Source organism: Syngnathoides biaculeatus, chromosome 7 (genome assembly GCF_019802595.1).
Source record: "Syngnathoides biaculeatus isolate LvHL_M chromosome 7, ASM1980259v1, whole genome shotgun sequence".
Taxonomy (NCBI): Eukaryota; Metazoa; Chordata; class Actinopteri; order Syngnathiformes; family Syngnathidae; genus Syngnathoides; species Syngnathoides biaculeatus.
The window spans coordinates 27116487-27140655 of NC_084646.1; the positions used below are offsets into that span (position 1 = coordinate 27116487).

General features: G+C 41.7%; 1 protein-coding gene across 9 annotated transcripts in view; it reads right to left on the minus strand.

Moving 5' to 3' along the window:
• Positions 1-24169, minus strand: part of atp11b (ATPase phospholipid transporting 11B) — a 108936-nt gene that overhangs the window by 30079 nt on the left and 54688 nt on the right. For all 9 annotated transcript variants that reach the window (XR_009795769.1, XR_009795768.1, XM_061825303.1 and 6 more), the window contains 6 exons: positions 22232-22413; positions 11506-11709; positions 11216-11369; positions 8674-8776; positions 6961-7106; positions 5679-5738 (listed from right to left, as the gene is read on the minus strand). Coding sequence is in view for 7 of the 9 variants with exons in the window: in XM_061825303.1 (XP_061681287.1) it covers positions 5679-5738; positions 6961-7106; positions 8674-8776; positions 11216-11369; positions 11506-11709; positions 22232-22413 (849 nt within the window). In the remaining 2 variants the exon portion in view is untranslated. The remainder of the gene's footprint in view (positions 1-5678; positions 5739-6960; positions 7107-8673; positions 8777-11215; positions 11370-11505; positions 11710-22231; positions 22414-24169) is intronic.

Consider the following 24169-nt stretch of genomic DNA (forward strand, 5'->3'; position numbering starts at 1 on the left):
TGCAAACATGGTAAAGCAGCATTTAGCTATTATGCTGCACACAAATGGAATAAGTTGCCAACAGAGGTGAGGTCAGTCCCAAATGTGAGTGTTTTTAAATCCGGGTGGAAAACTCTTCTTTTTTACTCGTGCTTTTTAGAATATCTCCACTTTTTGATCATTGCTTGCACTATATGCGGTTTTAATTGTCTTTTAATATTGTGTTTATCATTTTTATTGTCTTTATCCTGTTTTAAATGTTTTATCTCTTTATTTTCAAAATATTTTAATCATGTAAAACACATTGAGTTACCTCGTGTATGAAATGCACTATACAAATAAATTTGGTTTTGCTTATTTTAATTATAGGACACAACATAATTAACCCTGAAACTGTTTGGGAGCATCATTCAGCTTTCAACATGCATGGCTAAAGATATTCTGGAAGCAATAATTTAGTTTTACACCAAGACAACCAAATGGGGATATCAATTGTGGGTAAAAAATACAAAAATTAAAGTTGGAAGTCACATTTCAAATTTATAGTTCATAGTTGGCTTGGTTTGGTTAACAATGTATTTTTTTGTTTGTTGACATTGTCAGTTTAAGTTTGCAATAACACGATTGTTTTTAAAAATGTTCCGATGGGTATGTAATCTGATTTGAAGCTTTTAATGAGCCATGTAACATCAATGGATGACACTGATTGACCACAGTGCATACGTCTGATGTTGCTCACTGGTCAAAGGGATCGCTCAAGGCCTTAGTGTGTTTGCTCAGACACGTAAAAAATTAGAGGGAACATTGATCTTGAGTAACTATGGATTATCACAGCAGTATAACTCATTGTAACTGTCAATTTCAGGTTCAGTACTTGTTTGTATGAAATAGCATTACACCGTGGTCAACAAATGAGTATGTCTCGTTTAGAGGGTAAGCTAATATGAATTTCTACATGGACACAAGAACAATTTTCAGAATTTTCATTACTCTCTCCCAAAGTTCAACTCCACTGCACGAATTGTTTATGAATACGACTAGTACCCGAGTAGTTGAATGTGAAGACCAATCCACCACCCAAAGGTGAAATCATCAAGGCTATTAAAGAAGAACGGTTAGGCTGGAGGTCCAGACAGCATACTTCCTGAGGCATATCCAACAGTGTCCACAGAAATGCTTGAGCCCCTACAAAAAAGATTTTGGAGAGGGAAGAAATCCCAAAAGAATGGAAGAGAGGCCGCATGACCAAGAAAGGTGAACCTTGACTTAAGTCCTAACCAGTGTCATTCTGGAGAGACCTAAGCAGGGTTTTGCCAGATAACATCACCATCTTACCACTAGTATAAGGTAAACTAGGCAGGACAGTGTGTGGCCGAGCAGCAGGCCATTCTTACAGAAAGTTCCGTGCGCTGATGAAATGTTCATTAAACATCGCTTAAAAGAACCCAGTGACTTCTCCTTTTCATCTTTTGATAGTACCTATGTGAATTGTGCCATTGGATGTAGCAATCAGTCATCCCTCACTCATTGAATCACATTGCAAAATGCCGTAAACTGAATAGCTGTATATCATACTTTCAATTTGCGTTGGATTTTTTTTTTCCCGCAACGCAGAATATCTGTGCGCAGACGCCACATCAGTGGTGCGCAGTTTAGAGGGAACATTGGTCCTCACAATACAATATATATCTTTAGTAGACTTTGAGAAGGCCATTGACAGTGTGGACAGAAATCCCATGTGGAAGCTGATGTGGCACTGTGACATTCCATAGAAATTGATTAATATCGTCCAACTGCTGTACAAGCATTGCACCTGTGATGTCATGTTTTCTTTTGGGGCTTATTGGTCTGTGCTTTTCACAGGTTGTGCATAATGAAAACCATGTTCATGCATAAGGATGTCCACATGAGCACTTGGCTCCAGGACACCATAAGTCGCAGTTCGACAATAGACTCGGCACTGCTGACCTCGACTAAAGACGTTGTTAGGGAATACGGGGGGTGGGGGGACGCTTCAAAGAACTCAATTCCACTAGCACGACTTTCCATTAGTCTGTACTCTGTGGGGTGGGCTTTCTTATCTCCAGGGTTGAGATCACCCGAGGTGGTTAGAAATCTCATCGGTGGCAAGGCCCTGTGGGTGGATGAGATTTGCCCAGAGTTCATAAAGGCTCTGGATGTTGCGGGACTGTCCTGGTTGACACACCTCTGCAACGTCACGTGGACATCATTGTGGATTAGCAGACCGGGGTGGTGGTCCCCCTTTTTAAGAAAGGGGAGCAGGGGATGTTTTCCAATGCACTCCCACTCCTCAGTCTTTCTGATAAGGTCTAAAGAGCTTGTGCACGTGACGTCACCGTTTTCACGATGCCATATTGCCGGTCAAACGGAGCTGCTCAACATTGTGGGAGTCATTGAACCGGAGCAGAATCTGCACAATGCCCGAGACTTGTTGTGCTGTTGGTGGTCACAATAGACGAGACAGTTCTTCAAAGAGATCATTCTATAGAATACCAGCTAAAATTCCAGAAAAGATTGATGGACTCCTGCAATTAAACGTGACGGATGGTGCCCAACCAAATACACACGCCTATGTAGCAATCACTTCATTTCAGGTAGGAATTATTCTTCTCAATCTCAAATAACCAAGAAGTATTCATGATGCCAAGTTGACTCATTTGAGAACAATGCGAATTTAATAAAAAAAAAAAAAGTTTGGTCACAGAGAGGTTTACAGAGGTGCGTGTGGAGGTGTGGTCGCAATACATTTCTGTGTACGGAGGAGACGACACCCTGTCCTAAATTTTTTTCCCCCAATCATAGTTAATGAATGCGAGTTTTTGTAAAATCAGGGGTCATTTATTGAAATATTGGTATTTGTATTGAAAAAATGAGAAGTGTATAGATCTCGTGCACATGATGGATGGTGTCCAACAAAATACACACACCTGTGTAGTGATCATTTCAGGTAGGAATTTTTTTTTCAGTCTCAAATTATTATTAATATATTAAAGTACTTATAATGCCAAATTGACTCATTTGAGAACAATGGATATAAAAAAAAAAACGTCTGTTTAGGTAGGTAAGCATGTGGCAGCAATATGCTTCCGTGTACGGAGGCAAAAAAAATTTCTAGTCATAGTTAATGAATGCTAGTTTGTGTAAAACCAGGGGTCGTTTATTTAAATATTGGCATTTGTATTGAAAAAATCTGAGTGGGTTCATCATAAGGTGGGATTGATTGAGAATAGATCCAGCAACGAAGTATTTGTATGCGTCCAGATTTTATACGCTTTCAAACTCTTCTGTGTAAATCTTGACAATTTATTCACCAGATACATGTGTAGATCCAGTTGTCCAATAAAAGTGCCAGTGGCTTAACAGTTCACTTTCTTATCAGGGAAAACATCAACTTCGGCATTAAATATGGGTCCTCTTTGCCAAGTGTCTCTAATTTTTCCACATACCTTCCTTTCTTATCAACTTCTAAATGTTTAACTGTATCAGACAAAACTCTGGATGTCATGTTATAAGACATAATTTCGTATCGTCTCAACAGACTTAACATTGAACAATGCTTTGTTTGACCGGCAACATGGCCAGTCACGTGATTTCGGTGACATAGGTGCACAAGCTCTATTCAGAGCTGCTGGAGAGGAGGGTGCGTCAGGAAGTCAAATCTCAGATTCAGGAGGAGCAGTGGAAGCCGTGGAACAGAGGACCAACTCTACACGCTTGGTAGGGTCCTTGAGGGTGCATGGGAGTTCAATCAACACTGTGTCCCACGGAGAGTCCTGTGAGGGGTGCTTCTGGAGTATAGGGTACTGAAGCCCCTAATACAGGTTGTTTGGTGTCTGTACAACTGGTGTCAGAGCTTGGTCCACTTCACCAGCAGTAGTTTGTACTCGTTTGCTCCAAGGGTTGGACTCCATTTGTCACAGAGTCTATTCTGGGGCATCTGATTTGGACACCTCTTTGGTGAAGTGTTCCGGGTATGACCCACCGGGAGGAAAACCTGTGGACGATGCAGGACACGCTGGTGGGATTACGTCTCTCGGCTGGCCCAGGAACGCCTTGGGATTTCTCCGGAAGAGTTGGATGAAGTGGCTGGGGAAACGGAAGTCTGGGCATCCTGCTAAATATACTGCCCTCATTGCCCGACCTTAGATAAGCAGTAAAAAATGGATAGATGGATGGAACTAAAACATTTAAAAATGTTTTGAAAAACAAGACCGCTCACTAAAATTAGCTTTGGTCTCGGTGCTCCACCATCTGACCTGTGTTTATACCTCTCAGAGCCCGACTGAGGAGGGGTCAGAGAGAAAAACAAGAGAGTTTACTCAAACTAGCTTTGTTCTCTATGCTCAAGATCTTCAATTGCAACATCAAAGGAGTCATTTATATGAATCTGACATCTGAGACACTGTGAGTGACCACTTTCACCACCAATGACAAACTACTGACCTACATCACCAGTTCCTTAAAACATATCTTGCCCATCAGATGGCCCGAAAGGAAAAAAAATAAAATTACGAGCATACAGACAAGAAGCCCGTCAGTCAGGAAATAATGAGTAAGTGGGCATGGATTGGACACATTTTACGAAGAGCAAGAGACAACATAAGCCAGACACTTCTCTGAAACCCACAGGATACAAGAGGTTGAATTCTTGTGAATTTTCATTTTTAAAATAAAAACATTAACATTTTCACACATTTCTCTCGATCAAACGCTCAAAAGTTCAAATCTTCGTAGATTAAAAACAATAGGCTACTGTGTTGTAGAACGAAACCCAAGATCAAAACCTGTTTGAGACCAAAAATTTGAGAAATATATAAACCTCCTTCCATCCATTTTGCTGCATTTTTGTATAAAAAGAAAAATATAATGTAATCAATGTAATTTTAATGAGGGTGGACAAGATATTATTAATAGCGACTAAGACATATTTTAGACTCTCATTGGCAGTGCCCTTTCCTCCTGGCGCGGCTCCACTGAAGCACCTTGGAGCAGGTGTGTATTTGCGAGTGAAAAACATCGCAATGGGTGATTGTTGGTGGTCTTTTTCTTCTATGTGACAATATTCTTATAAACAGACACGCCACCTTCGATTACGTTTGAGAACTGAAGCTGCGACGAAACTCTGCGGAGCCTCCTGCACGCCCCCACTACTTAGGGTGGGCGATCCCAGGAGTAAGTAGATCAAAACAACCGTTCTGATTCAATATTTGTACTACTTTTCAAAGGTCTGTAGTGAGTTTTGCAGAAATGTGCTCTGATCTCTTAGTTCTGGTCAAAACCCAAGCTGCAACATTCTGAATAAGACGTTTAATATTCTTTTGGGACAGTCGAGACAAAGATTTGTCCAGGAATGGTCTTGGGTGATGGGTCACATGCTATATAAAGTATAAAAGAAAACATGTTCTGCTCACATGAGGCAGTCTATTCTATATAATTCCCATTGAAAGAAACAGCAACATTTTCTAACATCGGAGTGCATTCTTCTTGTGTTGATCATTGTATGTATGAATGGTCACAACGTTTGAAGGGAATCCTGAAATAATAAAATCAGTCTTCAATTTTATAACAAAACTGCTTGAAGTAGGTTTGAATTCAGAAGCCACTTCACGTATTGTGGAGCACAGAAATAATTTCTAAATACATAGGCAACAATAACAATCAAGAGAAAAAAGACTTACTTGCTGTGAAAACAGGCAGAAGAACTGGTATAAAAACTGCGGCGTGATAAAACACACATTCTACAAAAGAAAAAAAAACACTTGCATTGAAGCTACTGAATATGTAATACTTAATTATATATGCAAAAATTCTAACGACTTTTCTCATACACTAATTCTTTTTAGAACAAAAAAACTTCTGATAAACAACTCTGCCAATGAAGCTAGGTTCTTAAACATTTATAAACCTATTTTCCGAACTGAGATAAAAGCCCAACATAACCTTTTCCTTTCGGCTTCCTGTTAGGGGTCACAACAGCGTGTCATCTTTTTCCATCTAAGCCTATCTTGTGCAACTTCCTCTCTAACACCCACTGTCCTCATGTCCTCCCCCTCACAACATCAACCTTTTCTTTGGCTTTACTCTCACTCTTTTCCCTGGGAGCTCCAAATAAAAGCCAAATATAGATATGATAAAGATATGATAAATCTTGTCAAGCCATTCATAAAGTACCGTAATTTCCAGCCTACAAGCCGCGACTTTTTTTCTACACGCTTTCAACCCTGCAGTTTATGCTGTGATGCGGCTAATTTGTGCATTTTTTCTCACGGCCGCAAGGGAGCACTCAAGCGGAAAAGGTAAGAGTGAGGCCGGAATATACTTGCCGAGGAAGTGACTTCAACCGGCCATGTTAGTGCTGCGCTAGTGTTAGGACTGAGCTAGCGTGTCTCAGTGATTTCTACCAGTAATTTTTTTTAACCAGCCCTGTCAGCGCCAGCTAGCGTTAACGTTAGCGCCGCGCTTGTGTTAGCACTGCTCTAGCATTGAACTCTTTCTGTGTACCGTCTTTCTTTGTAATTATCTCGTGTTTCAATGTGGGTTTCAATGTGGGCACTTGCGGCTTTTACACAGCTGCGGCGTATCTATGTACCAAATGGTATTTCCTTTACAAATGTATTGGGTGAGGCTCATAACCAGGGGCGCTCTGTAGGCCGGGAATTACGGTACTCACTCTTTTGTTGAACATGTTCAGACTGAAAGATTTAATTGTTTTTAGAGGTATAATTACAGATACAGTTTCCACGTCAGGAACAATTTAACAATTTAGGAACATGTATCACAGAGACACAGCTAATAGTCATACCATTACATCAACCAATAAAGCATGTGAAGGTTGTCTAAAACATTTAGCGTATAACGAAAGTAACTTTTCCAACACAGAAAGTAAATGTTTCTAGAATTCATCAAAATGGATTGATCACATTTTGGAAAACAGATCTTCATTCGTTTGGCATGACTTACCTTATAGAAAAAGTATTGTACAAGTGTGGCTATTCGAATATAGTAGAAGTGACCATGGACCAACAGCAGTTTTGCAAGAAATCTAAATCTGGCAATTGCATAGTCACTGTTTCTCACAGCCTGGCGACCTTCCTTTCCCATAATTCCTGCAGCAAGAGACAGAAATTTTGGCAGGGGTTCAAAACTGGGAGATTGCAAGATTTTAAAAGTACGATGGGGGTCTGGTAAAAAAAATAAAAATAAAACCCAAACTGCCAAAAAAAAACAAACAAAAAAAAAAAAAACAGGGGCACATAGAAATCGATTTTACATGTCAAGAGAAGAAGATAGGGTTAGGAATCTGAAGCTATTGAAACAGAGGTGTGTTGTACTGGGAGGTAAAAATGGGCTGGTAAATATAGAGATTGTGCACGTAACGTCATCATTGTTTGCGACGCCATATTGCCAGCCAAACACAACTGCTCGGCAGTGCGGGAGTCGCTGTATCGGAGCAGATTTTTCACAATGCCCGAGACAGTTCTTCAGGACTCTTTTCACTGTGGATAATGACACTTTCTTAGTAGCTTCAGCAGCTTTTGATCTGGGCTTGATTTCCACATTTTGGACCAAAACACATTCATCCCTGTGACACATTGCCAGTCTCCTTCGTGAGTGGTATGATGGCTGGATATTCCCATGATGTTCATATTCCTCCGCGACCCGACCCAGAAAAGCGGTAGATAATGGATGGATGGATGGATAAATGTGGGACCTTCAAGCATATGGAAATTGTACCCAAGGGTAAGCCAGACTTGTGGAACTGCATGTTTCCTGGCTTCAATAGACCATATTATATAAATAAAATGGTTTATCTTTAGAAACGTTTATTATTCCTATGTATGGAGACTTATGGGACTCCCTGTAGGTGCCACAAGATGGAACCAAAACACAACTTCTCCATCAACTAGGGTTCTGGTCTATTGTAGGACTATCGCACACTGCACAATGTGGTTAAACCAGATAGGGCCAGATTATTGCATAAAAAAAGTTAGCCCCACACCTTGAGCGACTGAATATATGGCTTATGGGCAGCCTGAACAGCGAGCCTGTGTAGGCGTTTGATGTTGCACACACAGTTTAATGTACTTTATCAAATGTACAAAATCATAAAAGGATAGAATAATTAATCAAGATGCAGGCCAGGATTGCCAATGAGTGTTGACATGACGAGAATAAAAGTGAGTGTGAATATTTTAAGTCTTGCTTGCTCCCATTCATTTGAACATACTCTGCGCCCTACATAGTACAAACACATTTTGGCTGCATGCTTCACTTTTTCAGACACAGGCGCATTTTAACTTATAAATACAGTTAAGTATAGGTAATTACTGGGTTTACTAATACTAGATTTATTTGGGTTCAGGTCGAAGCAGCAGACGTTCTCTTGCTATCTTAAAACACTACCATAACTACTTTTTTGAGTCAACACATTGAGCGAGGGTTAAGTCAGGATTGGCCGAGTCATTTGGTGCGCAGCAGCCTTAATAGAAAGCACTCTCCTGACTTCGACAGTTTCTTGGCATCAAGATGGCGTCAAAGCACTACTTCATATTAGACAGGGCTTTGGCACCATCTTGTGGAATTTCAGAAAGAGCACAAATAATGCAAATAAGTGAATTTTTTCTTAGTTTCGCAGATTACAGCATGAATGTTGTTAGAGTGTAATATGTTTACCTATGCCAACATGGGCTTCTTGAATCATACTGACATCATTGGCACCGTCTCCAATAGCTAATGTGATTGGTTTCTCTGGGGAGCTTTTGAAAAGACGCACCACCTGGACAAAGCACACCAATCACACAAAGAAATAAACTTTGAAGTTCTGTTCACACTACAACAGTCACTACAGTAAAAGTGCTATTTTATTTAGTATAATATAGAACATTTTGTAGGTAGCATAGGATTTTGTTAAACATGCACTTACTATCCACAACATAATGACCACTAAGAGAGCGCCAGCGCCAATACTGAGTTGTATCAAATATTTGCTATTAGAAATACAGAAATGTAGTCTTTATTGGCATTTTTTCTTACATTAAAGAATTTTGTACTGTATGTTATTTATTGTAGTTGTAGGAATGACCTACATTCAGTTAGGTTTTTCTACTGGGTTACCTCATTTAGATACATTTTACATACCATTTTAGATGAAGTAAAGGTTTTGAGTTTGCACACTGTACAGTAATACTAGAAGGGAAACTTGATTATAAATGGGAAGATCTGTGTGGAAGCGAGAGCGTGTGAGGGAGTGTGTATGTGTTAAACAAGGTAGGAGCCAATATTACATCAAGACCATCATAAATATCCTCTCTTCCACAGATATAGACCTTCCCAAGTTGACCCCAAACAGCTTAATTGTCCACAGTTGTCCAACATATTGAGAGGTTGCTGGATGAATCCAACTACTTCTTTCTGTTGTATAAGATTTTCAAGGTGGTTTGGTGGCCTCAGTATCACATCTCAGGTCTATGCAGATGATGTGGTTCTGTTGGCATCATCAAGCCGGGATCTCCAACGCTCACTGGAGCGGTTCGCAGCAGAGTGTGAAGCGGCTGGGATGAGAATCAGCACCTCCAAATCTGAGACCATGGTCCTCAGTCGAAAAAGAGTGGCGTGCCCTCTCCGGGACAGGGATGAGATCGTGCCCCAAGGCACAAGTATCTTGGGGTCTTGTTCACGAGTGAAGGAAAAATGGAGTGTTCGATCGACAGACGAATCGGTGCAGTGTCTGCATTGATGAGAATTTGTATCAGTCCATTGTGGTAAAAAGGGAGGTAAGTCAAAAGGCAAAGCTTTCAATTTACCAGTCGATCTACGATCCTACCCTCACCTATGGGCACGAGCTGTGGGTCGTGACCGAAAGCACAAGATCCCGGATACAAGCAGCCGAAATGAATTTCCTCAGCAGGGTGTCCGGGCTCTACGATATAGATAGGGTGAGAAGCTTGGTCATCCGGGAGGCACTCAGTGTCGAGCCAGATGAGGTGGGAATCGGATGCCTCCTAAACGCCTTCTTGGTGAGGTGTTCGGGGAACGTCCCAACAGAAAGAGACCCCAGGGACAACCCAGGACACGCTGGAAAGACTATGTCTCTTGGCTGGCCTGGGAACGCCTCAGGGTCCCTCTGGAAGAGCTGGAAAAAGTGTCTAGGGAAAGGGAAGTCTTAGTATCTCTGTTGAAGCTACTTCCCCTGCGACTCGACCCAGAGAAGCGGTAAAAAATGGATGGATGGAAGATTTTAAAAATTATAAAATGCTCCAAAGATGAAATGAAGACTCCCCCTGGAAGATGTCACCTTACCATGATGGAGTGGTTTGTGTGTCCCAATGAGCCTAGGAGCTACGTTGTCTGGGGCTTCATGCCCCTTGTAGGGTCACCCATGACAAACAGATCTTAGGTGACGGACGAGACAAAGCACCATGGTCCTCAGTTGTAAAAGGGTGGCATGCCCTCTCTCGGTTGGGGATGAGCTCTTGCCGCAAGTGGGGGAGCTTAAGTATCTTGAGGTCTTGTTCACGAGTGAGTGAAGAATGGAACGAAAGATCGACAGGGATCCGTGCACCATCTGCAGCGATTCAGACTTTGTAACGCTCCATTGTGGTAAAGAAAGCACTAAGGCAAACGGCAACGCCCTCAATTTACCGGTCGATCTATGTTCCTATCCTCACTTATGACAGAAACGAGGTCGCGGATACAAGCCGCCGAAATGAGTTTCTTCCACAGGGTTTCCGGGCTCTCCCTTGGAAAAAGCGTGAGAAGTTGGGTTATCCTGGAGAAGCTCAGAATCGAGTCGCTGATCCTCCACATTGACATGAGCTACGTGAGGTGACTGGGGCATCTTATTTGGATGCCTCCTGGACAATTCCCACCAGGAGGACACCCTGGGAACGACTCAGGAGACACTGGAGGGATTACGTCTCTAGACTGGCCTAGGAATGCCTCGGGACCCCCCCACCGAAGAGCTGGATGAAATAACTAGGCTAGGCAAGTCTAGGCATCCCTGCTAAAGCTATTGGCCCACTGACCCAACCCCATATAAGCGGGAGAAAATGGATGGATCGATGAAATGAGAAAACTCACAATTACTAAAGAGTATCACGTCGTTATGGCATTGACTGATGAGTAAATTTCATTAGAATAAGACTTTTTTTTTCTTTTTTAATTAAAGAAGGCTCATAAAAAAAGTTACACAAAAGGTAAATCACAATTTTTCAACCTTTGCTTTCTGTAGCGGGGCCATACGACAGCAAAGCACAGCAGAACAGTTTTTACAAACTTCCATAAAGAGCTTTTCATGTTGCCTCAATGCTAAAGATAAACTGGCTCCATCTACAACCAATCCATGCTGTAGGAAATGGTCCTCTTTGATCCTAGGAACACATGTTGCAAAAGTACAAATAAGCAATTCCATTTCAAACTGTTAAACATGATCATCATCATTACTATCATAAAAATGAGGAAACTACAAGAAATGCATTTTAATTAAAAAGCAGAAGACACTGTCACCTTCTCGACAGTCTACGGAGCTGCTCAGCACACTCATTGTCAGAGCGTTGCTGTAGGAGCTCCAGGATGTTCATGGTTCTGTGGAAGTGACCACAGGACAGACTGACGCTGACTGCTGTCTCATGTTTATCGCCTGTCAGCACCCACACTTTAATTCCTGCCAGACGCAGAGCCTCAATGGTCTCCTGAACTTTGTCTTGGAGCCTGAAAAATGGGTATCGTAGAAAAGATAACTTTCACCTTGTTTCATTACATGGATAACTTGTTTGAATGTCAGACATGAAAAATAATGTGCACTTGGTGGGAGGAGAGAAAGCAAAAGAGAGACCGTAAATAGGAGGCCAGCTTGCTAGAATGCTCCTTTATGTGCGTGCGATTGACGTATCTGCCATACCTGAGTCAAGCGACAAGATGGATAATAGGTTGACGTCTTTTTTTTTTTTTTTTTTGGGCACGCCGTCACATGATTGACCAAAACTGCCTTGGTGATCGACTAGTTGAGTGTGATCGAAACATTGAACACCCCAGCTTTACACGATCAGGATTTTTAGGGCAGATCAATAAGTTTAAAAATACGATAACCAATCGATCCGATTACAAGATGGAGCAATGAGTCTATTTAAATAACCTATTCATTTATTACACACAGATATATATATACACACACACACACACACACACACACACACGCACGCCCACACACGTATTGTTCAAAAAAATAGATTTGCAACAAATGTATCTTTGTTCATCTAATGCAGCCCTATGGGGCCACAAAACAGTGCAATCCCTAGGCCGGTCCCAAGCCCGGATACATGCAGAGGGTTGCGTCAGGAAGGGCATCCGGCATAAAAACTGTGGCAAACAAATATGAGCGTTCATCTAAAGAATCCCATACTGGATCGGTCATGGCCCGGGTTAACAACGCCCGCCCCCGGCACTGCTAACCTGCAGGGCGTCGGTGGAAATTCAGCTACTGTGGGTCGAAGAAAAAGAAGAGGAGGAAACCAGATCCATCGTCAGAAGAAAAAGAGCAATATACAGAGCCTACAACTGAGTGTAGCGACTTTGAATGTTGGGATTATGACAGGGAAAGCTCAGGAGTTGGTTTTCATGATGATTAGGAGAAAGGTTGATATTCTAGAGCAGGTGGAAAGGTAGTAAGGCTAGAAGTTTAGGAGCAGGGTTTAAATTATTCTACCACGGAGTAGATGGGAAGAGAAATTGAGTAGGTGTTATTTTAAAGGAAGAGCTGGCTAAGAATGTCTTGGAGGTGAAAAGGGTATCAGATCAAGTGGTGAGACGAGAACTATATGAAGTAGTTCTGAGCATCCCAGACAGGGAGAGAGATGTGATTGGTGCAGATTGTGATGGACATATTGTTAATGGAAACAGGGGCGATGAAGAAGTGATGGGTAAGTACGGCATCCAGGAAAGGAACTTTGAGGGACACATGGTGGTGGACTTTGCAAAAAGGACGGAGATGGCTGTAGTGAATACTTATTTCCAGAAGAAGGAGGAACATATAGTGACCTACAAGATCGGAGGTAGAAGCACGCAGGTGGATTATATTTTGTGCAGACGATGTAATCTGAAGGAGATTACTGACTGTAAAATAGTGGTAGGGGAGAATGTAGCTCAACACCATAGGATGGTGGTGTGTAGGATGACTCTGGTGGTGGGTAGGAAGATTAAGAAGACAAAGGTAGAGCAGAGAACCATATGGTGGAAGCTGAGAAAGGAAGAATGTAGTGCGGCCTTTTGGAAAGAGGTGAGACAGGCTCTCGATGGACAGCAGAAGCTCCCGGAAGACTGGACTACGACAGCAAAGGTAATCAGAGAGACAGGCAGGAGAGTACTTGGTGTGTCTTCTGGTAGGAAAGGGGAGAAGGAGACTTAGTGGTGGAACCCCAAAATACACGGAGTCACACAAGGAAAGAGATTAGTGAAAAAGAAGTGGGACACTGAGAGGACTGAGGAGAGGCAAAAGGAGTACATCGAGATGCGACGTAGGGCAAAAGTAGAAGTGGCAAAAGCTAAACAAGAGGCATATGAAGACATGTACACCAGGTTGGACATGAAAGAAGGAGAAAATTATCTCTACAGGTTGGCCAGACAGAGGGATAAAGATGGGAAGGATGTGCAGCAGGTAAGGGTGATTAAGGATAGAGATGGAAATGTGTTGACTGGTGCCAGTAGTGTGCTAAATAGATGGAAAGAATACTTTGAGAAGTTGATGAATGAAGAAAATGAGAGAGAAGGAAGAGTTGAAGAGGCAAGTGTGAAGGACCAGGAAGTGGCAACGATTAGTAAGGGGGAAGTCAGAAAGGCACTACAAAGGATGAAAAATGGAAAGGAAGTTGGTCCTGATGATATACCGGTGGAGGAATGGAAGCAATTTGGAGAGATGGCTGTGGAGTTTTTGACCAACTTATTCAACAGAATACTAGCGGGCGAAAAGATGCCTGAAGAATGGAGGAAAAGTGTTCTAGTTCCCATTTTTAAGGACAAAGGCGATGTTCAGAGCTGTGGGAATGAAAAAGGAATAAAGTTGATGAGCCACACAATGAAGTTATGGGAAAGAGTAGTGGAGGCCAGACTCAGGACAGAATTAAGTATCTGCGAGCAACAGTATGGTTTCATGCCTAGAAAGAGTACAACAGATGCATTATTTGAATTGAGGATGGTAGTGGAAAAGTACAGAAAAGGTCAGAAGGACCTACATTGTGTCTTTGTGGATCTAGAGAAAGCCTATGACAGAGTACCAAAAGAGGAACTGTGGTACTGCATGCCTAAGTCTGGTGTGGCAGAGAAGTATGTTAAAATAGTACAGGACATGTATGATGGCAGCAGAACAATGGTGAGGTGTGCCTTAGGTGTGACAGAAGAATTTAAGGTGGAGGTGGGACTGTATCAGGGATCAGCTCTGAACCCCTTCCTGTTTGCAATGGTAATGGACATGGTGACAGATGAGGTTAGACTGGAATCCCCTTGGACCATGATGTTCGTAGATGATATTGTGATATGCAGTGAAAGCAGGGAGCATGCAGAGGAACAATTTGATAGATGGAGACATGGACTGGTGTAGGAATAATTGTGATCATAATTATCATACATCTGCTTCCAATAAAGAAATGCTTTTCTCTGCTCTAGATAACGTGGCAGCCTCCTAGCAGGAGATAGCAAGAACAAAAACATCTAATCATCAGAACTGTTAGAACTGCTGCCTGTTAAAGAAAAGATGACCACACATGTATTCAGCAATCTTCCACACATGCACACGCACATGAACAAACATGTACACTTTGTTTCAAACTGTTTTGCTTGTCGTCTCCTTTTTGTAACATCCATGTAAATAAGGGGTGTCTTAAAACTAAACCAATAGAAGTGGTGAGGAGAGGATAATCAGAGAGTGCAGTGGTGAATTGTACGAGACAGTTCCTCTCCTCTCTCCTCCTGAGACTTGAACTGGTGTCTTTGCTTCCTTTTTTGTCCTGTTTAATGAATGTCTGATTGGTGAACCTGACATTTACTTGGTCCTTCGAGCCGGATCTCAAGATACCCGAGGTTTCCAGGGGCAGAGTGGACATCCAGCCAAAGACTGTGGCCACGGCACTTGAGACCCTTTCTGGGACAGGGACTCGAGTTTGCGCCTGGAGGCTGAGGGTTGACGAGAAGCCGAAGGAAGTGAAGACATCTCTGGTGAGTAGGAAACTCCCACACTCATGAGGAATGAGTGAATGCGCATCTGGGTGACTGCGGCAGAACCAAACCTCGAGAATACTAGTCACTATCGAGTAGACTAATTAGTCTATAAAACTGAGAAAAGGGCAAGGTGTGTCCTGTACGTGAGCTCCATGAAACGTGTGCATGTGTAAAAGTGTGAGTGGAGGTCCGCTACCTCATTTGAACAGGAAATTGAGTGACAACTGTTTGAGGATGCAGAGGTAAGAATTCTCCGCCACTTGTGGTAGAAGCTTGAGAATTACCTCAAACGGAACGTAATTGTCACCCTGTTCAGGGGGAAGTCAGGATAGTCACCCTAGGTGAACCACTGACTCTAACAGGGGAAAAACAAATAGCAAAATAGTTGATAAGTAAATGGATTTACAGATAAAACAGCAAAAGAAGCAGCAAAACCTTTATGGGATTAGCTGACCATGTAACAAATGAAGACATAGTTTGAGATGATGTGTTAAATAAAATGCAACAACAAAGCTTACCAGCAGAACTAAAAATGTGGAAAAAATAAGTACTACATTACAAAATGGGAATTATGTCAGAACAGATACAAAAAAAATTCTACCAAAAACATTTTTTAAGGGGACGGCAATCTTGAGCCGTGGGAAGTCTCAGGTCTCAACAGGGGGAATGGTAGCCCTGGTATAAAGGCATTACATGATCCATGGATTTAACTTGTATGCAAAAAACTTTTTTGGAGGGCTTGTTTGATCTGTGTGCGACATAATCCACAAGGGAATATAAATCCAAAATGTTGTCAGTTTCCTCAAGATACACATCCATTCATCCCTCCATCCATTTTCTTAGCCGCTTATCCTCACAAGGGTCGCGGGGAGGGCTGGAGCCTATCCCACATGTCAACGGGCAGGAGGCAAGGTACACCCTGACCGGGTTGCCAGCCAATTGCAGGTCACATGGAGACAAACAGCCGCACTCACAATCACACGAAGGGGCAATTTGGACACAATGATTGATTTAGTCTAACTATATATACATGACGAGCATGTAAGGGTCTCATTCCATTCAAAACACTGTTTGGGAGATCATACAAATTACCAATAATTTTCACACAATGAGAGATAGATGAATGATGAAGGAAAAAAACAAAAACAAAAAAAAAACCACACAAGTTGGTCCCTTTCAAGAGTTATTAAGAACCCCAAACAGCTTAAAAAAAATTGCAAAAAATTGTACTTGAGTTCATTTGTTGATTGTAGGAAAGTTATTGCTTTTGAAACTATTGTTAACACAAACAAAACTAATTTGTTTTTATTGGCCACTTGTAAGATCGCTGTTCTCATTCCCACTGCCAAAGTCGCTGTAGTCCGGTTACACATGGGAGTGAGACTGCTGTCATAATGGTGACTAAACTGTGAAATTTTGCTGTGGGTGTTGGATGAAAACGCTATCCGTTATTTTCATTTTTATATTCGAGTGGTACCTGTGGGAACCACTCAAGGTCCCACCCCCCTCAAAAAATAAAATAAAATAAAAACAAAACAAATTGGATAACTACATACAAAAAATGTGTCCAAAAGATTGTATTGTTTGCACAGATCCAGAGATAATACCAATGCTATTAATTGATAACGAATGCAAAAAAAAAAAAAAAACTTGGGGGATTCTGTATATTCATTAACTTCTTTTGAAAAACTAAAAAAACATTGTTTTCTAATGGTGTGTCACAAGGAAATTTCACATGCATCAATTTGATAGGACTAGAAACAAATTGGAAATTTTATCAGCATTGATGTGTGAAGCCATTTTTGTGCCACTATCATGGTGGTGCGGCAGTACCTGTCTTTTTTATTTTTTTTTTACGCCGGATGCCTTTCCTGACGCAACCCTTCTGCATTTATTCAGAGAGAGAGCTGAAGCCAATCCCAGCTAACTTCGGACAGCGGGAGACTACACACCGAATTGGTCACCAGCCAGTCGCAGTGCAGATGTCGAAACCATCACTGAGCGAGAATAGGTCCCACGCTGCCTTCACTCGAAATGTCCCTCTGAGGCAAACCCGAACTACTACGTGGCCCGCAAGAGAAATGAGTTTGACATCCCTGCACTACACCATAAAAAAAAAAAAGTAACAAGTTACTGTGCTTTAATAACCTTATTACTGCCATTTGTTTATTCATCATATGTCTGTTTATGAATTAACATCTACTGTACATGCAGTTTTACCCGAACACTGGCATAGACTGAGCAAGAGCTGAATGACATGGACAAAATAGCAGAAAGAAACATGTGGAAACACCTTACACACTGTAAAAGGTCATCTCAGCTGAGTCACCCAAGGGGAAAGGTGAGCAAAGACCAGCATACGGTGGGTGCAGATTTATAGTATCTGAAAATACCTGAAGGCTGGTGAAGATTTAAAAGACACTTGACTCATTTTGGGGTGACTTGGTCGACATGACTTCAAAATGGCAAAATAATATGATAGCATGTTGGGCTGCAACATTGACAGCCGTAATGATATTTTTGTTCAGATGCTACTTTTGGACACCTGTAAAGCTGACAAAAATACATAACAACAGAACCAATAATTATACTCAGTCAACTACGCCTACCACACATAAGATAAAGAGGCGCAACCTCATTTCAAATAACTTTGGTAAACAACTATGCGGGAGGCATGAGAGGAGGACTCCATGTGTGCCTCCCAGTGAATCAGTTCAGCACTTTTTCAATTCCTTGGAAGAGTCTAATTGCTGGGGATTCCATCTTTGGGCTTATGCTAAATGAAACCCCCACTTTCTTCTCACCATTTGCCAATTTAATGGTACCTTAAACCCGAATGCCATACAAAAGAGTACGTATACTATGGAGGGAGTATTTTAACCGAAAAAGCCTGAGGAACATTTTTTCATTTTTATGATTATCATTTTTAAAAATAGGAAACAAAACTGGTTGTTATTAATGTAGAATGCAGCTAACAAGGTAAACTATAGTTACATCACATGCATGGGCCCTGGGCCACTAATGCGTGTAATTCCAACAGAAATCCCAACACAATGTACCCTGGAGGTAATGACTAAACAACTCCCAACACCACTTGTCAGAAATGAAAAAGTGTTTATCCAACAACTACGGCAGTAAATGATAAAATGATATTTTCTACTAATGTTGCATTGGCTAATTTCTCCTGTGTTAGCTTTACAGGTACAGTTTTTAAGGTGGGAAGTCTCAACAAAACATGGTGTCAGGATATCCATCTGCAAACTGCTCCACTGCTCCCATGCAGCGATTTGTTGTGGTGGTGTGTTGGTCAAAAGTTGTATGACACTGATAAATGCAGTAGGAACGTGTACACTGGTATCACTGCTCTTATCTGTGACTGTGTTTCCATCCAAAGCAGAGGATATACAATTGGCCGCATCCATCTTTGGACCTCCCCTTGGGTTCTCATGAAGGCGAAGGTCCTCTTGGAAAGATGGAGATCTGACATACATTGATGCAAATGGAACTCAACTGCATACCAGATGAGTATAAGTTGGTTAACGAGATTGCTGCAGGATGGGAATCCATCTTGTTATGGATAACTCTGAATAAAAACGTTGACAGAATCAACTACATACATTACAATGTATAGAAACTAGGTAATTATACGGAAGCAGGCTTTATTGCCATAAGGGAACAGCCAGCTGCAACTTCACTCATGATGTTCCAGAACCGCATAGGGGTCGACATGCTCCTGGCCGAGAAGGGTGGTGACTGCTCAATGTTCGGTGACCAGTTATGTTTATTCCAAATATCACAGCACCTGATGGGTCATGCACAAGGGCGATTCAAGGCCTCCGCACCCTGAACCACAAGATGAGGGAGCACTCTGGTGTAAACACAACAGCCAGGTCTGAGTGGTGGGGAAAAAAAAAAAAAGGTTTAGCAAATCTAAAAATGTAGTGTTTTCTGTCCTAGTTTCTTTCGCTGTTTGCAGCTATTCTTGCCTTGTGTGGATGTTGTTGTATTCCCTGCATAAAGGCATCACTTAACCAACTTATAACCACTGCTATTGCCCCGACAAATTCAAAATTGGCAAAAAAATATCCACTATTGGCACAACAGAGTAATGACAGTGATATTGTTGACCACGATGATGACGTTATGACTTCTCTTCCAGACCTGTTCTCTGATCCAGAAGATTACAAGTAATTAGTGCTATATTTTCCTCTGAGTGTAAGCCGAAAGGGTGATCTAATAGATGACTTAAGGATTTGAGCAAATGTAGGATAAACAGGAGGATAATGTAGAAATAATTGTAAATAGCATTAAGTAACTGCTTCTGACTGCAATGAAGAAATGCTTTGCTCTGCTCCAATTCAGTTACTGCTCTGCCTGCAATGAAGAAATGCCTTGCTCTGCTCCATTTCAGTTACTGTTTCTGCCTGCAATGAAGAAATGCTTTGCTCTGCTCCAATTCAGTTACTGTTTCTGCCTGCAATGAAGAAATGCTTTCCTCTGCTCCAATTCAGTTACTGTCTCTGCCTGCAATGAAGAATGCTTTGCTCAGCTCTAGAAAACGTGGTAGCAAATGTAGGATAAACAGGGGGGAAATGTAGGAATAATTGTGATCATAATTCTCATACATCTGCTTCCAATAAAGAAATGCTTTTCTCTGCTCTAGATAATGTGGCAGCCTCCTAGCAGGAGATAGCAAGAACAAAAACATCTAATCATCAGAACTGTTACGACTGCTGCCTCTTAAAGAAATGATGACCACACATGTATTCAGCAATCTTCCACACCTGCACACGCACATGAACAAACATGTACACTTTGTTTCAAACTGTTTTGCTTGTCGTCTCCTTTTTGTAACATCCATGTAAATAAGGGGTGTCTTAAAACTAAATAAATAGAAGTGCTGCGGAGAGGATAATCAGAGAGTACAGTGGTGAATTATACGAGACAGTTCCTCTCCTCTCCCCTCCCGAGACTTGAACTGGTGTCTTGGCTTCCTTTTTTGTCTTGTTTAATGAATGTCTGATTGGTGAACCTGACAACTGGAAAGGAGAGGAATGAAGATTAGCCGAAGTAAAGCAGAATATATGTGCGTGAATGAGAATGGTGGAGGGGGAAGAGTGAGGCTACAGGGAGAAGAGATAGCGAGGGTGGAGGACTTCAAATATTTAGGGTCAACAATCCAGAGCAACGGTGAGTGTGGTAAGGAAGTGAAGAAACGGGTCCAAGCAGGTTGGAACAGCGGGCGGAAGGTGTCTGGTGTGTTATGTGACAGAAGAGTCTCTGCTAGGATGAAGGGCAAAGTCTACAAAACAGTGGTGAGGCCGGCCATGACGTACGGATTAGAGACGGTGGCTCTGAAAAACAACAGGAAGCAGAACTGGAGGTAGCAGAAATGAAGATGTTGAGTTCTCGCTTGGAGTGAGCAGGTTGGATAGAATTAGAAATGAGCTCATTAGAGGGACAGCCAAAGTTGGATGTTTTGGAGACAAGATTCGAGAGAGCAGACTTCGATGGTTTGGACATGTTCAGAGGCGAGAGAGTAAGTATATTGGTGGAAGGGTGCTGAGGATGGAGCTGCCAGGCAAAAGAGCGAGAGGAAGACCAAAGAGAAGGTTTAGGGATGTGGTGAGGGAAGACATGAGGGCAGTTGGGGTTAGAGAGGAAGATGCAGAAGATAGGCTAAGATGGAAAAAGATAACACGCTGTGGCGACCCCTAACGGGACAAGCCGAAAGGAAAAGAAGAAGAAGAAGTATCTTTGTTCATCTATTTATTCCAGTAAGGCATAGTGCCAGACAGAACAAATTAATGGGCTTTATTCGATGGCAGTTACTACACACAGTAACTAGTGTTTGTTGGTGTCCCATGAGATTACCGTAAAGTATGTGCCTTGGGTCCATAAAGGTTGTAACTCGCTAATCTGATCAAAACGTATTCCACAGAATGGCAGCATGTTTAAACACAAACACGAGGGCTACCACGAGCTTGCTAGGCTACGTAATGTTTTGTTTCCTGCTTGCAAGACGTATCATGTTAAAAGTCTGTGAACATACCTGGAGTAAGCCTTACACAAATGTCCCCTCCTGTCCTGAGGACCGTTAACCACTATTATGGTTTTTTTTTCACTATTTTCTTCTTATACAGTAAAACAGTCAGCATGATCCAGCCGTGTTGTCGTCGCCACGGTAACGAGTGTACCTGGTTGCATTTGTGTTGGCAAGATAGAAGCTAATGAGCGTTAAAAAAAAAAAGATGCAGTGGTATTATGGCATCTGAATACAACATTTTATTGCAGTACTCCCTTCACAATCGTGAAAGAGCACATTTTTCTTGTAGTCTGATCCGCGCAGTCTCTCAGCAGTCTTCTCTCTCCCATGCAAAATTACTATTGGATTTATCATTGCCAAGACCTGTTCACAAAGGAACCTGGCACCCCATTTAATGATAAAGATTGTATACTAAGTCATACCAACATTTAGATTCACTTCTGACTATTGGTCATGTCAAATAGTTTTGGTGGTCCCGTGATCTTACAACAAATTAACTCAATTTATTGATTGATAACCAGTTCAAGCTACAATCATATAGCACATATGACAAAGGTATATCCAATGACTTTGTCTTGGCCAATTCGGATTTACTGTCTTCATATCATACTAATGTTTTGGTATAATGTGCAGGTTAATGGCATGTTTTTGTCCATTATGCGCAGCATTGTGTTTTGCCATGACATGATAGTGTCTCAGTCCAACCTGCTATCCACAACTTTGATTAAATATGAATAACTGACTAAGTGCCATTATATTCTTTGATATACACCGTATATAATTCAGGTGTGATATATGAAATAGTGGAATATGAAATATTTACATTAAAATTGACTTTGGATTGAGAGGACTGAAATGCTTCAGAGCAGTGGTGAAAAAAAAACAAGACTTCTAAAATACCATTATGTAAAAAAAAAAACACTAGTAACATATCACATTGCTACATAGAACAATATGATTCATTTACAAGATTTTTACCTGTCTTCCACGCCTGTTGCTCCAAGGAGTTGTAGGTCTTTTTCGATGTAGCTGAAGGCATCTTGCAGTCTCTCTTCCCTCTGCTGCAGCGCAGTGCGGGCACTGTTCAAATGCCTGTCCACTTCAACGTACTCCTCTGAGGTGAAATGGCGACATGCTACTACTAGGGTTCGCAACCCTCTCTGCAGTGGAATGGTGAAAAAGAGAAAAAGACAACAGGGAAGAACAAAGATGATGACAACAGCAGCAACAGGAACAAATAGAAAATAAACACGTAAATATGGAAAAAAAAATGGGGGGAGCGGAAGTACAGTCATGTGAATGTCAATGTGGTGGTCATCATGGAAGAGGACAAAGGAAGAGAATCAGAGTCTAAAAGATCCAGACAGAAAAATTAAAACATGAGATGTTTGGTCCACCCATCAAATGTATACTGTACATCTGGAGGAAAAAGGCAATTTATATTCCAATACTTCATTTAGAGATCGTTTGACAAATTAATCATTCATCCTGACAATACAGGGTTCCCTTGCTACTTCGCTCTTCACTTTTCGCGGCTTCAGTGCTACGCAGGTTTTTGACAAATGAAAAAATAAAAAAAGAAAAATAGAGCCAGATCAGCATATTTCGGAAAGACATGTTGATACAAGCCGCATGATTGGTTCCCGGCGCGACATCAACGAAGGAGAGCAAGAGTGGCTTTATCTCTGCTGCTGAGCTGAGTGGTTACGCATCATCGAAGCATCACACGCAGCAACTTCCCTTGTCCAACCCATTTCCTCATTTTGCCTGTTGCCTCGTCCACGCCGTTGACAGTCTTGCATTTGTATTGTATCTTAGTGTTGTGTTCGTGATAACTTTTTTTTAAGAGATAAAAATTATGTCGTTAAAATATTATCTCAGCGTTGTGCCCTAGTGAAAGCTTCCTCTGCGGAGCCCAAGAAGTGGCAATGGCCCGGGCACTTTTATTCTTTTAGAAATCTAGTGGAAGGAATGGGCTCCTATTTGGGGTCACTTTTACCCTTTTTGGGATCCAGTGGGTGGAATCAACCACTTTGTGGAGCAAATGGCATGGGCACTGTGGAACCTATTGGAATGTCTTCCAGGGCTCTGGAAAGGGCACTTTTCTCCTTGTTGGACCCTGCATTGTGATTCACCCCCTCGAGGATGAGGCTTTTGGCCAGCAAAGGCTGCTTTAAAAAATTTGAAAAAAGATACAGCCTCAGAAACATGCTTCTGTATGGTACTGCTCGTCATTACATGGGGGAATATTTTCCTATCAATGAGGGATGGGGGGGGACCAAGTTTTTAACATGGATGAAACAGACTTTTTTTTTTTGGGGGGGGGGGGCACACCTACGCGTAATTCTTCAAGGACCATGTTTAAGATCATGAGGCAATGCTGCAGGTGAGTGAACTTAAAGCCTCTAACTAAGAGCCTCTACTTCACCAACACGTGTGTGTGTATGCATGTGAGGGTGATCGGGTTGAGATAGTGTTTCAAGGAGGACTTTGTCGAAAAAACACGAAAAACAAAAGTTAGCAGATGAGGGTTTAGTGTTTCTTTTAATGGCAAAATTATCCACAGATTTCAACTGAGAAACATCTCTAAATTGGAAAAGTATTATCGAAATTCCTCTCCCACTCAGACCTTCCAATGACCCCAGCTAGAAAACTAACAGCCAATCAGCATTTGCCACATCTGCAGTGCTTTCTGTTCAGACCGCCCACTGCTTGTGGATATGTTTCAACAAATAGAGAACATACCCTATCTGGCATTTTGTGGCTGATTTTTGTCAAAAATAATTACAAAACCAACATAACAAAAATAACAATGTACAATATTCAAGTCAATGCGTTTGAGCCTGAATACACAGGCGGAACTTGATGTGTTGGAGAAGGGGCATGACACTGATGAAGGAGCACAACAATCACAAA